At 38.5% G+C, this 15,400-nt stretch overlaps 1 protein-coding gene across 1 annotated transcript in view; it reads left to right on the top strand.

Moving 5' to 3' along the window:
* RSU1 (Ras suppressor protein 1) overlaps positions 1–15,400 on the top strand; it is a 195,684-nt gene that overhangs the window by 91,113 nt on the left and 89,171 nt on the right. Inside the window, exon 8 of the mRNA XM_081098283.1 lies at positions 9,623–9,755. Coding sequence (XP_080954409.1) covers positions 9,623–9,755 — 133 coding nt within the window. The remainder of the gene's footprint in view (positions 1–9,622; positions 9,756–15,400) is intronic.

Raw genomic sequence — 15,400 nt, 5'->3', positions numbered from 1 at the left:
TCCGTGCCTGTGTATGCAAATTAACCCACCATCTTTGTTGGGTTAATTTGCATACTCACTCTGATTGGCTGGTGGATGTAGCGGAGTGATGACCAATTTACATATTTCTCTTCTTTTAGTGTAGACTAGCTATCTTCCTTATATCAATAACTAGCTACCTTTGCTGACAATACCTGTGTCCGCGCATGTGGAATCTCAAAGTGTATATTTGGGTGAAAAGGGAGGAGTCTAAGGTCTGCTTGGTTAGACACCTCTTCATGTGGTGCTGATATCATGGTGTGATGGGAGGTGACAAAAGATAGGGGTGAGGTGGGGCATAATTCCCTTACCTCCCATTTCTAGAGTTCCCCAAAAGCAGCATTTGAAAACTGTCAGAAACGTGTGAGACCTTTCAGAAGTGCTTATAATTAGCCATGCACGGAGAGTTTGAAACAGGAATCATGGCTGTTTCTTTGCAATAGTGTAGAGGTTCCCATTTTTAAAAATAAACCACTCCTGCCCCCAACATTCACATCCTGGCCCTGGCACCGCCCTTAACCTGCCCCTGACAGCTTGTCTGTAGTGCCCTACCCAGCCAGACCTATCCTGCTTTTTCCTGTGATCAAAATTCCCCCTGGGTAATTTCAGTTCTCATAATCATGTAGTGATTTTCCTAAACATTCTGACTAAATGAAGTTTTATTCTTTTAAAAATAATGATTTGTTGAATGTATAATTACATGAGATTCTATTCTTTTTAAAAACTGTATAAAAAGTAATTTATATATTTTTAATTTAATTAGTTTTAATTTAAACAAAATAATTCCTAGACTGGGTGGTGTTTTGACTTGAATAGGAAAGTGCATGCCTATATTACTGCAGCCTGTTAAAAATATTCACAGTCATGATAATGAAAGTGTTATCACCCTAACTTGCTTTTCTGCCAGGGTATTTTAATTTAAAAAGAAATTCCTGGAGGCAACTGAGGCTTTGGGCTCTAAGAAAATGGTTCTGATGGTAGAATTCTGGGCTCTGTTGAGTGATGGGGTAGGGGAGAAATGCTTCAATAGTACTCTTTAAACCATGACATATTATTGACTATTTCAACACTATCTCAATACCTTTTCACACTCGAGGAAATGTGTGTCATGCACCCGAAAGACCCAGGTCTTTGGATGAGCCACATAAATTGTCCTTTGAATCCCACTACTTATGTGACCTTGTGTGTGGGTTTTAGCCTCCCTGAATGTTAGTTGTTGTTTTTTCTTTTTTTAAATGAGGTATTAATAATCCTTCCCGTGAAAGATGGTTGTGGCTTCTTGGAATAATGTAAAGCCCCTGACAGCTCCTAAATGACATCTGTACTTAATACATGTTCTACAAATAATAGTAATTATGACGATGATGATGATGGTAATGGTAAGTATTCATTGGTTTGTGGGTTTATTCTTCATACCTTTAATAGAATTGCTAGGAATATTGAAAAATTCAGATATTTTTGGCCTTGAGTTTGTAAAAATATGCAACATCTGTAAAGCAGAATAGAACATGGTATTCCTGTATATGTTGAACTTAAACAGCTATGGTGAAGGCTGGTTGGATCCTATAAGAAGTGATATTCTTTGAACATAGGTTTATGTTGCATTCATCAGTGACTTCTCCTTCGGGTCTTCAGTTTAATGGATGACTGATATTTTCTTGGTGCTGATATTTCCAGCATCGCAGATGGTCAGAAAGATGTCCTGAACTCAGTCCCTGTGAACTGAGAACTTGAGTGGAGTGGGGGTTAGAGTGAGGAAGTGTACTCTGGGGACCAACCGTAAGGGATGCTCTAGACTGCTGCTGTTCATAAATCTTTCAGTCTTCTAGGAAATGAAATTAGTTCCTAGTTCTGCTTTTGATCATGGACCTTGGAGACTCTTATGAAGGTGCAGGGGGGTAGAGGGGACTTTCCACAGAAAAGTGCCACCTTGCAAAATATTGTTCATTCAGTTTCAGGAGATTATTAATTTCTTGAGCAATCCCTGTTTTGGGCAACTTATTGTCAAATATATATTATCTCTCCTTTGCATATCTCATTTCAACGGATAATGAATAATGTAAAGAATAGTATATATTTATAGTGATTTCCAGATTACAGAACTAGTATATACGCTTTTGTCCACCATCCTGTCATTTAGTACTATTATCCCTGTTAGGTCCACACCCAAAGGAGCCAGCCCAAGAGACACTGAGTGTTTAAGAAAATTTATTGCATTCTTTCACAGTGGGCTGAGACCAGTGTGGTGGTGTCAGCCCAAGGGGGGTGGTTAGGTTCTCTTATATATGGTAAAAGTTTGCAATATAGGGTCAGTGTGTGGGTGCATGAGTTAGTCAGGGGGAGAGGAGTTCTTATCTTGGCCATCTCCCCCAAGCTATGGGAAAAGCTTATCTATAATAATAAAAGACTAATATGCAAATAGATGAACGGTGAATCAACCGAACAACCGGTCACTATGACGTGCACTGACCACCAGGCGGCGTGCGCGGAACATGGCAGGCATCAGCCATGGCGGGATGGTGGAGCAAGTGAGCGGTGGCACCAGACCAAGGTGGGGTGCTGGTGGCTGTCATCGGGGCAAGCCTCTGGTGGTTACTGAAAATTCTTTGCTCCCGTGTGCCGTGGTCCCGCTGGGCGCTTACACCTGCTGCTGGTGCTGGAGCCAGGCAGGAGCACGGAGGATGGGCCGAGACCTGCCCCTGTGCCCACCACACCCTTGCTTTCCTTTCAAGGTGCATGAATTCGTGCACTGGGCCCCTAATAATAATATATAGTTCAGAAAACATGTCCAAGCAGGGGAGGTTAGGGGTAGGTAGTTCGCCCTAACAATCCCTACTTTGGCCAATGAAGAAACTGAAGCTCAGGTATTTACCCAAAGTCTCTTGATCAAAGTCCATGAATGTACTTGGGATGAGGAACCAGGTCTCTGGCCAGATCCACTGGGATTTCTCCTTATTTGATATCATTACATAAATAAAGGAAATCTGGCAAGCAAGAATATGATGACCTCCCACATTTAGAAGAATGGTTGGGAAATCCTACATGAATATCAGATTTAAAACAGGAATTATTTAATATCCATAGAAGGAGACTTGCAAGAGAAAGTAACTGCGGTGGTGTGTGTTGGGGGTGCCCAGTGCTCTGTTGCTGGGTCATCATGGAATACAGATACCAATGGCCAAGGAGAACATCCCAGGGAAACTATGTAAAACACTATTTTTCCTCATTGGTAAATAGGTTTTTGGTCCCTTTCATATCAACATGCACATTAAGTCGGATGCTGTTTTTGTTGGAGCCATTTGGCAGGGTAGTTTTGTGGTTGTTTTTTAATCTTTTTTATTGAACTCGTACTCTCCCTGCCTAAATCAGAAGAGTAACAGTTCATTTAAGTATGTTTCATAAAGCAGCAATGCATTGTAATTGTTAAATGAACAAAATGCCCATTTTAAAAAATGTGATGCCAGAAAGCTATAAACAGACACTTGCCAGAATGACAGTGTAGCCTCGAATTCCCCACAGAATAAATTTGAGAGCTGTCATGAGACTCCCAGCTCACTGTGGTTGCATTGATGATGCATAGACAGAAGCATCCTCAGACGTAGGCTTTCAGTACTGTTAGGGCTTCATAGACTGTCTTCCATAAAGCATGGCTTTCACTGCAGTAGGATGCCGTTTCTAATAACATGCACTGCTTTGTACTAATTAGTGCATGCCATGTATCTCGGATTTTTTTTCTTAATCCTCACCGGGAGATATGTTTTACTGATTTTAGAGAGAAGGGAAAGGAGAGAGAGAGACAGACAGAGAGAGAAACATCGATCTGTTGTCTCTTGTAAGCACCCAGACTGGGGATCAAACCCACAACCTTTTGGTGCATGGGACAACACTCCAACCAACGGAGCCACACCGGCCAGGTCTTGAATTTGTTTGTTTGTTTGTTTGTTTGTTTGTTTCCTCTCAGTGTACTTTATTCTTTTTTTAATTATAAAAAATAACCCATACGTGTAATCACATGAAATTTTCAAAAGAGAAAATTATGTTTACCTCTCATTCTGCTGGTCCAAATTCCTTTTCCACCCAAATTTCCCCTCTTTGAGGAAACCACCATTTACAATTAGATATGTATCCTTACTGTCTTTCTCTTTTTCACATGGGTATTTCTTCATACACATATATGGGATTTCTTTCTTCTGTATTTTTTTCCAAAAATTAAATCAGCAAACTTAGTCTTTAAAAAAACAACAAATTTTTGTTTGTTTTTTAATTAAAGTGTTGCTCTCTTTTTAAGTCTGTATAGGCAAATAAATTTATTTCATTCATTTTAATTACTGAATAACATTTTGTTGTAAGGCTATAGCAGATATAATTCAGCTTCTCACCTGTTGTTGAACATTCTGGTTGTTTCTACTGTTTTACTATTGCAAACATTTACTATTACAATATTAGCATCATTTTGTAAGCCTTATGGTCATTTTCCACTCGGTAAAGTATGTTGTTAAAGAAATGAAAAAGTAGGAACCTCCCATCTTCAGCTATTTTCTGTAATCATGCACTTCCATAATTAGTAACCTGTTACCTAGTAATAAGAATTATAGAGATCTCTTTATATCTGGGGCAGCTGCAAACGTAGCTTTTATTTTGTGCGGGAGTCATTAGTGGTTAGCTTCTGTGTGGACTCACTGCAGAGCAGAAGTGATCTTTCAGCTGTCAGAACGTCCCATCTAGACCCCTTCAAGGGTGAATGATTCCTGGGTTGGGGCAAATCTAGTAATCTAATGATGGACTGCCCACTCAGCCAGGGTTTGCTGGTTTTACCTTCTTAGGCCGTGGCCTTACATTTTTATGAGTGAGAGAGCCTGGCTTGTAGAGAGAATTAATTTTAAAAGAGCTCTGTGATATTTTAGAATTAGGAAGGAAGGAACTCCTGCTTTGATGATGTGAAAAATTTGCCCTGACACCATTAATTACTTAATATGTGATCGTAATGTTACTGGCCATACGTTTCAGGATTTTTGAATACTCAGGGAGAATTCTTAATCATGTGGTTATGAAAACAACCAGTTTCTATAAGTGAAAATGAGCATGCTTATTAATGCAATTGCCTAGTGCGTTCAGTCACATTTATAACTCCCAAGGAGAATGATTGTTTTGCATGATTTAGTGTTTACAAAATTACAGTCGCACGGCAAAGCTTACTGTATTTGAAGCATATGTGGTCCTTTTGCAGGTAATAAAATGGAAAATCCAATTTGCAATTGCAGAATAAGCCTCTGAGTGATATATGATCTTCATAGTAGCATCGGTCAGAGGGTCATCGCTAATCACGGCGCTGGCTGGCTTCCCCTGTGGCCGGGCCATCCTGCTGAAGAGTGCGCAGGGGGAATCTCTGTTTGGGAGGCAGCCAGCGTGGCTGTAGATGCACCACTTTCTAGCTTATTAGATCCTCTTTGTCACAGTGCTTAATCCTGCTGCCTGATCCTTGTTAGAACAGCGCCGGAGTGCCGCTCAGGCTTCTAATAAAGGAGATGGGTGAGGGCTCCTAACTAGACGCGCTGAAGCGTGCAGCCGTTCGGGCGATTGCAGCCCGACTGACAGTGGGGTGAGATGCTTCCTGCATGTTATTACTTGAAAGGGAACTTACCTCCGACAGCTGACAGATGAGCTTTGCTGAGGCAAGGGTAACTTGTTGCTAGGCCAATATGAGACGGGTGTCATCTTTTCACACAGTATAATGGTCTAGCTTTACTCTAATTATATTAACCCTCTTCTGAAATGGCTGCATTCCAGGCTGGTGCTGAGTGAGGCAGGAAAGCCAGAGACAAATAGCTGGCTGGGAGGATTACGGCTGCACAGAAGCAGGTATTGTGTTCTCCACCAGTGACATTAAGTGGAAAAACAAAATAAGCATGCCCTATTACGGCAAGCCGGTGATAACTCTGAAGAGGCAGCGCTTGGTTAGGCTCACACGGTTTCCATCTCTGTCATCTGGAATAGTCTGCTTCAAGGTTTGCTATGGACATTAAACATGGTTTTCATGGCTCTTTGTTAAAAAGAAAACACTGTCAACGACAAAGCTATTGTTTTGGGGTTTTTTCTTCCCCCAGTGAACCCGAATCATTCTTTTCCATTAGGCTCCCTGTTTCTGGTCACTGTGAGAAACCCCTGTGAATGTGATTCTGTAGCATTGTTTGAGACTAAACTAAACAGCTGGAGTTACAGATGCGTTGGAACTGATGCCATTGAAAATGCTCATGAAGAGCCTGTGGGTCTCTCTGTGTACCCTGACTTTTCAGACATCCATATAAGACTCCTTTTGCCTTGAAGGGAGTGTGTCCAGCTCGCATCCCGTGTTTCCCGCCTGCTCCAGGAGTTAGCAGGAGTCATTAGCAACCCCTACGCGCCTCCTCTGTCTCCATTGACAGCACTTTAATAGAGACATTGCTAGGGATTGACAGATCTCCGGGGGTTAGAGGCATCAGACAAAAGGGCCCCAAGATCGTGGCTGACCTTTCTTGGCATTATTCCCCTAGCTCTGTCTTCCATGTGTTGCAATCAGGGAGCATAGAATTGAGTACATCATTTTTAGAGGATTATTACTCAAAAGGCTGCAGGCTTAGTCGGAAGCTGTTAATAAGTTAACAAGAGGCCGTGTACATTCCAAAGTGGGTATGTAGGTAGTTGGTAGAATGCAGGCTCTCCTTTTCCATAGGAATATGCACCTGTACCTTAAATTCAAGGATAATTAAAACCTGCATCGCTCATAACAGCTGTACTTTTGGATTATTGGGCCTGAGTGGGAAAGAAGAGTCCTCTTTCTCTCTCTCACTGTCTGTCCCCTGGAAGTCATCCCTGGACAGATGTGGACTAGCTGAGGCTTGTCTGTAGGGTCCTTCCCAGAGAGTTTCCCTGGTCCTGTTGCTCTCAGCAGAGCCAGGACCCTGAATGTGCAGCATGGTGAGGAATGCTCTGTGTTCCAAATGTAGCTGTCTTCCCTCTTTCCTCTCTTCTTCCCCAGAGTAAAACAATCCGATTCCCGTGTCCCCATCTGAAATAGATGTTAAGAGGAAAGCCATCCATTTGGGTTAATTCATGGTAATGTGTGAATGATGCGAGTTCCAGATGCATGTGCAGCTGATCCGATTCTACCTATTAGAAATTTAGACTGTGCTTCTCTTTAGGATGACTTACTTTGTGGGGTAAGGAGCAAAGGTGTTTAGGTCACAGGTAGTCACCAACAAGGAGATCCTCTTTGCTTATGAATTAGTTAATTTCTTTATGCAATTTATGCTTTTCATGGCCTCTTTTCTTTTTTTCACTTTGAATTGCATATATTTTCCCAAAGGTCTTAGTAATTTTTCATAGTTGATTCCATTCTGATGTCAGTGAGCAGGGTTTAGAAGCAGAAAGATGATCATATGTAAGCATAAGTTGTTAATTGGATGAATGTTTTAAGAGAGATGTGCTCATCTCTAGAGCCTCCATGCCCAACTTATTAGTGAATTGCTGCAGTGCACTTACTGTCACCTGGTACACAGCCCTCCTCAGTGGCCATGCTTCCTGAGAAGAGTGGGCAGCATAGACACTGTGCATGTAAAACAGGACACTTTAGAAAGAGACTTATTTTTTGAATGGAAGACTTTTCCAGAAATTTCTATTATATTCATTTTTAGGAAAAGTGGAAATGGAAAAAAAAAGAATAGGAAAATGAATGATATGGAAGAGAGGACATAGACTATAGCAATTAAGATCCAAGAGGAAATAAGAATTATACAGAAATTTAAGCAGATCGGTTTTATTCTAAAAACCCCCTCCCCAAGTAAAGATAAAAACTAAAAAGATAAAAGGCAAGGTCACACCCAGGTAAGATACCCAACTAAACAGATTCTGTGCAACTCTTGGATTTTCATTTGCCCTAGGCAGTTTTCTGATTCATGGTTTAGAGAATAAAGCCCATTAATCTCCCAAATGATTAAATATCTGACTAATGATGTTTAACCATTAAGATGAGGACATTGACATTATTGACAATCTTGGAGAGAACTGTATCTGCTTATTTTTGTACTTAACACCAACAGATTCTAAGTAGCTTTGGAAACATCATGATGAATTGCTCCCTCTTGATATTTAGTAGTATCTATTTTCTTTAAAAGCATTTTATGAAATTATAATCACTTTTATATTGGTCTTTTCTTTCTCCATTTTCTTGAGTAGTTACAAGTTCATATAACAAAAAGAATATGGATTCAAAGAATCAGTTCTTTTGTTTTAAGGAGAAATATATCATCATCCTCATAAAAATATTAATTTGTTTTCATTTCTAAAGATCAGATCCCCTAGGAAATTTTGTGCTTCATGGTATACTTGCATCCTAGAATGTGTTTTCGTTATCCTGAATTGTCAAAATTATAACAAAGTTATGACAAAATTTGCAGTAGTACCCCAAAATAGGACAAATAATGTTACTTTGTTTGTGTCCTATGAAGAATAATTGCTGGATGTCTGTGTTTAAAAAGCTTTAGACTGTGGATCAGGAGTCTGAAAAAGACTTCCTCAGTAGGACTTTTAGGGAAAGGCCTTTGGTGAGGCTGGTGTCAAGTAAAACCACATATATCTCTGCTGCTTAGCTTCTCTGTCCTTGTCCCTTTCATAAGCAGGCAAGTTATCGGAAGCTCATTCACACACTGCCTTTTCCATGTTTCAGTATACCAGTAAATAAGTAAAATAGTCAATTGATCATCAACAGATGGTGGCACTTACTGGCTTTTTGATATTACTTCATTAACTCATCTTTGGTTGATCTAGACTGATGTAACCTGATAGTTTCACCAGACTTTATAGAAAGAATATGAGATTTGCAGTTAGGAGTCAGGTTCACATCCCCACTGTCATTTTCTGATCTTGTTACACAATTTCCCCACGTTTCTATTTATTCACCTGTAAAGTGCTGTTAGTAAGTGGACTCAGGGATTGCTGGAGAATCAAATGAGGAGATGCTTTGAATGTATACACTGATGAGGACTATACAGATGTGAGTTTCTGTCATAACCATGTTAACGAAATCCATTTGGTGCTGACTGTGAGATGTTCTTATGGTATCTGAGAAATGTAATAATAATTTTACGTGGGCAATAGTTTTATCTCTCTTCATTCATATTGTTCTTTGGCTGATGAAAAATGGTGATGTTGATCGGGTGGGTCTAGATCAGATTGAACAAGCAGTGATTCACATTGCCAAGACAGAATTTCAGGAAGTTCTCATAGCACTTCTCTTCATTTTGGATGGGGTCATTTTAGTCTCTAGCAAATACCTAGGAAAAATAAAGCATATACTACCTATGTAAGAATTCCTTCCAGGTTTACCTTCTTCCTACTTCCTTCCCTCCACTCCCTCTCTCCCTCCTTCTTTCCTTTGTTCTTCATTTCTTGGTCTATGGTACTAATTACTTGTGTATCAGTGATGAGTTGGGGTAAGAAATTTTTAAAAATAAATCAAGTGAACCAAAAGGTACTTAGGATTGTGCTGTGGTAAACTGCGCAGGACTTCTTAGTCCTGATCCGTGTAGGATGAAAGGACCTTCATTTTTTTCTTCTCCATCTTTTTCAGGAAACTTGGATCTGACTGGTCAGAAGCAGGTATTCAAAGCAGAGAACAATCCTTGGGTTACCCCAATTGCTGACCAGTTCCAGCTTGGCGTGTCCCACGTTTTTGAATATATCCGTTCAGAGACGTATAAGTAGTAAGTAGATTAGTTGTTTTCCAAAATAGTACACTGTGGTTTTATAGTATTTGTAATTATGTGATTTTAAGACTATGATGTGACATTGTCGTCTTGGTGGCAGTTAGTTCATAGCATTTTTACATGTTTTATTAATAACTACATGTAGTAATTATCTTGTAGTGATAGACTATTTTAATTGGTTTTATCAAAGGGAATTTATACCAAGTTTGTTTAGAAAATTTAAGTTATTAGTTGAATATTCATGACACTAAGGAAATTGGTCAGACACATTAAGATCAGAACATACTTTTTTTCTCCTTTGAATGCAAAGAATAACAGCTATTATGAACAAAGTTGTTAAGCAGTTTGTTTATAACTGAGTAGAGAATACTAGAACACACTATTCTATTCTAGAGAAGCTTCCACTCTGGTGAGATGGTATTATCTCTAAGAGAAAAAGGAAGGAAGAGCAGAAAAAGAGGAGGAGGAGTCAGCTAGCTCAAGTCACAGCATTAGAATCCCTCAACTCTTCACCTCAGGTCAAAGGAGATTGTGAGGAGCCCGCCCTAAAACCCAGCTGGTTTTACCCTTCTTCCCCAGTGTGTCCTGGTTGGAAGGAACTCTCTTGGCCCCATCCGCTCTGTTACATCTTCTGTCATTATTTCCCCTCATCCCACCTCCACCCCTGTTGAGATAATATTTATCCTATGCTTCAGTGGCCCCCTAATGCTGAAATCTAGTCACCTCTAGTTTTAAGCAAATGCAAAAGACATAAAAATCCACAGTCATATTTAATCTGTTTTGACTTTGTTACCAACATTTGAGAATTTAACATCCCAAATATTAGAGAAAAGTTACAGGATCATTGAAGGTCACATTCAGGTGGGAGTCTGTCTTTTTTTTTTATTTTGTATAAGAAAAATGCCCCACACTCAATGTGGACCATGGGGCAGTGCTGACTGACAGGGCAGGCTTCCTGTTTATAAATGACCAGCTGTGGTCCTGTAGCCTCTTCCCCGGACACCATGCTCCTGGTCACACAAGCTAGGGCTTAGTTCACTCATATTTCCTATTTTACAGAATCACAGAGAAGATGAGCTCTGAAGAACAATGACATTAAAACTAAATAGACTAAAATTGCCAAAATGATAGCATATCTTCATAAATGGAAGAAGCTTAAATCATGGTTTAGATTTTTTATGACATTGACAATATATTTTAAGACTTACCATTAGAGTGAAATGAGAGAAGTATAGGATGTGTGTTATGTTTCACAAGCCACAAGTTATGTGCAATATATAGATATATAGTTTCTTTAAATATGAATATAGCTCATCCTTGGAAATTGGTTTAATTAGTTATGAAAATGTGTGAAAATGTAATTGCAAATTAGAAGATTATTGTTCATTTTATTCCTCTTAAATTGTTAATCATTGCCATCATTGGTTTGAGGTAGAGGTTTAATTTTTGTTAGTAAATGGGAGCCTACTTCTAATTGGTTTGTAGGGAATTGTTTTAGAAAATCATTGTATATATTTTAACTTATAACAAAGTACACAAATGAGCTCCTGTTAAACCAGAATTGGGGGAAATACTGTTTATTATTATGGTTAACCATTTTTTTTTTATTTTACCATACTTTATAATTTACAGAGAATTAAAATATATTGCACATAAAATGCTTCTAATTTCATTTTAAAAGATTAAGTTGTGAATTTGTTAATTTTATATTACCTCAGTCATTATTGGACAATTAGTCACTATTAGATGACTAATTCTATTTATTGATGATGATTAGGATTCTGGATGAATGAGAGGCATGTTTCTTTGATTGAGTTAATTGGTATGTTATTTGACAGGGACTATATGACACAGCATTTTAATCAATAACTAGTTTGATGTATGTATATTCTTATCTCTATTACTGGTATCCTACATTTGGGAATTGGAGTAATCTAAGCAATTTGCCTATTAGCATGCCTTTCTGTATTTGATTTCCTCATGAAGAATTATATTATCTTTTATACAGTTAAATCTGTATTAAAAAGCTTAAATAAGCTTAGGAGAGTCATTGTCCCATTTTTAGGAGGACCAGTTTGTACTCCGCTCACTGCTTTTAGAGGAGTCTGTGAGCCTCTGCTGGGAGAAAACACTTGTGGTGAACTCAAGGGCTGGTCTTTGGAGCCCGGAGAGATCATCTCTTCTCTCCTTGGGAAGGAGAATGTTTACCACTTCCTGCATTTCAGCCCTTTGGTTCTTCACCCATTCTTCCGTAGTTATTTTCACTCCTTTATCAAATGTACCAGCCAAACACGTGGACTAGTAACTAAGACACTAATCAGAATCTTAGTCTTTTAAAAATACTTGTATAAAAATACCACTATTATGTTTCCCCGATTTTTAAATTTAAGCTCGTCTTTTATATGAATATAGTATGTATACAGCTATTAATGTATATTAATTACCTTGATTTTTAAAATTCAAGTTTTTTTAAATAAATAAAAAATGTGTATTGTCATGTAACTAGAACCCAACTGAAGTTTTTAATGTTCTTAAGCAGCCACTTCATAATTAGAGGACTTTTAGTATCCTTTTCAACTATCTGAAAAAAATATTATGTAATTATCAGGTACTTGGCTACTTTTTAAAAGTTGTACTTGTAGTGACCTTCAAAAAGGCAATGTATTCATTATACTCATAATTTTCTTAAAAAAGCAAATTTTACATTCAGTACCTTAGTCATAACTCTAGTCTAAACCTTGTGGTTTCCAATCTTCACTTCTTTGTCTTTATAAAACCATAAACACCTCCATCCAATAAAATTTCCTTTTTTATTATGTAGATCTTCAGATTATATGATAGCATATTTTAAATTTTGTCTGGGCACTGAAAATACTAGTGAATCTCCTTCCTTTAAATTTATTTTTTTTCTGACGAATTGACACATCCTATCTAATAAAAGGGTAATACGCAAATTGACCCTAATGGTGGAATGATCAGAACAACCTCTTGACCAGTCTCTATGAGGTGCACTGACCACCTTTGGTCCCTTTTCCTGGCTGGCAGGCTCCGATCGCCCAATGGTGAATGGGGAGCCAGGGGTGGGTGGCGGTGGGGGGCGGGGCCTCTAATTAGTTAAATAAAACTAGTAAAGAACTTACTAGCATGTTTCATTTTTGTTCCTGTCTGTAGTTGACTTTCACAGTGACCTTTGTGTTCTAAGCATATCCTCAGAGGCTTTCTGAGTCTAGAGTAGCAACAGTCAGAGAAGATGGATTATGTGATTTCCAGGTTCTAATGGACTCCAAGAGGAGACGTGGACATCTGAAACAAAACAGTGAAGTTAGTGTTGAGGAAAAGTTTAAACACTGTGAGGTGATTGAACTTGATGTAGAGGTGAACTTGTGTAGTTAGGCTAGAGGACATGAGGGTAGGAGTGGCTGGGAGCATGTTGTGGTATAGTTCCTTAGGAGTTGGTTCTTTGGAGTACATTTTGGGCATTCATCATAATATCCTCATCATTTCTCAAGTGGAGATTACTCTGCTCATTTATCGTACTATCAGCCAAGGGAACATACTGGCTGGAGTCACAGCATTGCCCATTCATTATGAGTTACTCCCTCTGTTAAAGCAAAATAACTTGCTTGGTTGGGTGGTTGAGGGTCAAGCTCTACAAGCACATTACTGTTTTCAGGCTGTTGTAGAGTAATACAGACACCTCTTAACTCATTATTTGATAGTCCTCATCTCTCTATGACCTCTTTTATTTCTGTGCAGCACAATTATGATAGAATAGTCACCACGTGTTAAGTTTTCAGAAGATAGATTTTTTCCCCCTAGGAGGAGAAGTCAGATTGGAGTCAGGATCCCAAGGGAACATACTGGCTGGAGTCACAGCATTGCCCATTCATTATGAGTTACTCCCTCTGTTAAAGCAAAATAACTTGCTTGGTTGGGTGGTTGAGGGTCAAGCTCTACAAGCACATTACTGTTTTCAGGCTGTTGTAGAGTAATACAGACACCTCTTAACTTATTATTTGATAGTCCTCATCTCTCTATGACCTCTTTTATTTCTGTGCAGCACAATTATGATAGAATAGTCACCACGTGTTAAGTTTTCAGAAGATAGATTTTTTCCCCCTAGGAGGAGAAGTCAGATTGGAGTCAGGATCCTTGACGAGATTCTTTGTGAAGGGGAGTAACTCACACTTCTCTCATTTCTGTCAAGGAAGGTGGATACAAGCCACAAGCCATTGTGCAAGCTGACAAGTTAACTCTTAACAAAAGGAGAGGTTTGACAAATGTTAGGCTGAAAACGTGTTGGTGGATGAGGCATTTGGAAAACAGGAATCCTCATGAAGGCTGCAATTTGTGAAGCATGGCAGTCCTGTTTCCAGGGCAGCCTAACTCAGCAAGCCTCTCTGTCATTCTTCCTGTCTGTGACTTCCTTTCTCCCGAGAGAGGGCCACGCTCACTTGTTGTTTTGTTTTGATTTTTAGTCTTAAATGAAGACTGGCTATACTGTTATTCATGTTAGTTAATAGAAACATTTTAACAAAGCAATGTTTGGTGAATGGTGAGCAACGATGAGAAAAATGCTGGCAATTTCTCTTCACTAGCAATCTAGCAAAATAAATCATCCTGTTTGATTTGTAAGGAAGGATACTTTTTGGTTGTTGTTTCTCAAATTGTTTTACTTGTAGTATTAAGACTAAGTAATGTTTTCTTTTTTCTGTATTGTGTGCAAACCTGTTAGAGGTTATTATGGACATAAATGGGTTTTATTAAACAGCTGCTGTATCCTCTAATGGCTTCTGAGACAGTGGCCTAGAAGATCCTTAAAATAACAGATTTATCTGGTCTACCAAAAGGCTGGAGCATTTCAACCTAATTGGTGATCCCATTCATTTTACGACAGCCCTTTGCAGAAGAGATTTTGTCTTACAAAACGGTGTAAACCTTATTATTTTCTGGTGAAGTATGAATGGCTGCACAGAGCGAGCAGATGGTTTTTATAAATATCACAGAAAAATGGAGGAGAGGGTTAAACTGCCAGGGCCTTTCTAGCAGAGAGGGAATTTTATATAGTGACAGTTAGTAAGCAGAACAATGTAGACTTTTCTTTATCTGCACTACATCTGAAAATAGTTCAAATTAAGCCAGAGAAAAACAATATTTCTTTATGGTAACATGAAAATGAAGAACCAATTTTGTTCCTACAGCTTTTGACATAGAAATTGTTTTTATAGTTATAAGTTGACTATGTATTGTGTTCCTGGTAATTTATATTTCCTTTATATTTCCTACACATATATTTTGGTTCCTTTTTATGCTAACAAATGTTTATCATATTTTTTCTATAATACAAATTGTGATTAAAACTTGATATCTCTGGACCTATTTTTATGCAAATATGTTGCATATAACTAACATTGCTAAGAAGTGTCTAAGAGAAAAGGTAAACCCATAAAATGCTATACTAGTATTTTGGGTAGTATTGTGTCATATTCCTTATTTCATGTTTACTTAAATGGTAAAATTATATAGCATTCCTTTTCTCCAGATAGTTTATTACCAGTGCACAGAGTTTAAGAATGCTTATTTCGCTATTGAATAGATGTAAGTCAGGATGTAATAGCAACTGTTGACCTATGATGTAGTCA

The sequence above is a fragment of the Myotis nattereri genome (genome assembly GCF_964212035.1).
Source record: "Myotis nattereri genome assembly, chromosome: 1".
Lineage (NCBI taxonomy): Eukaryota > Metazoa > Chordata > Mammalia > Chiroptera > Vespertilionidae > Myotis > Myotis nattereri.
Note: the sequence above shows the minus strand (reverse complement) of the source record. Positions and strands in the feature narration are given on the sequence as shown.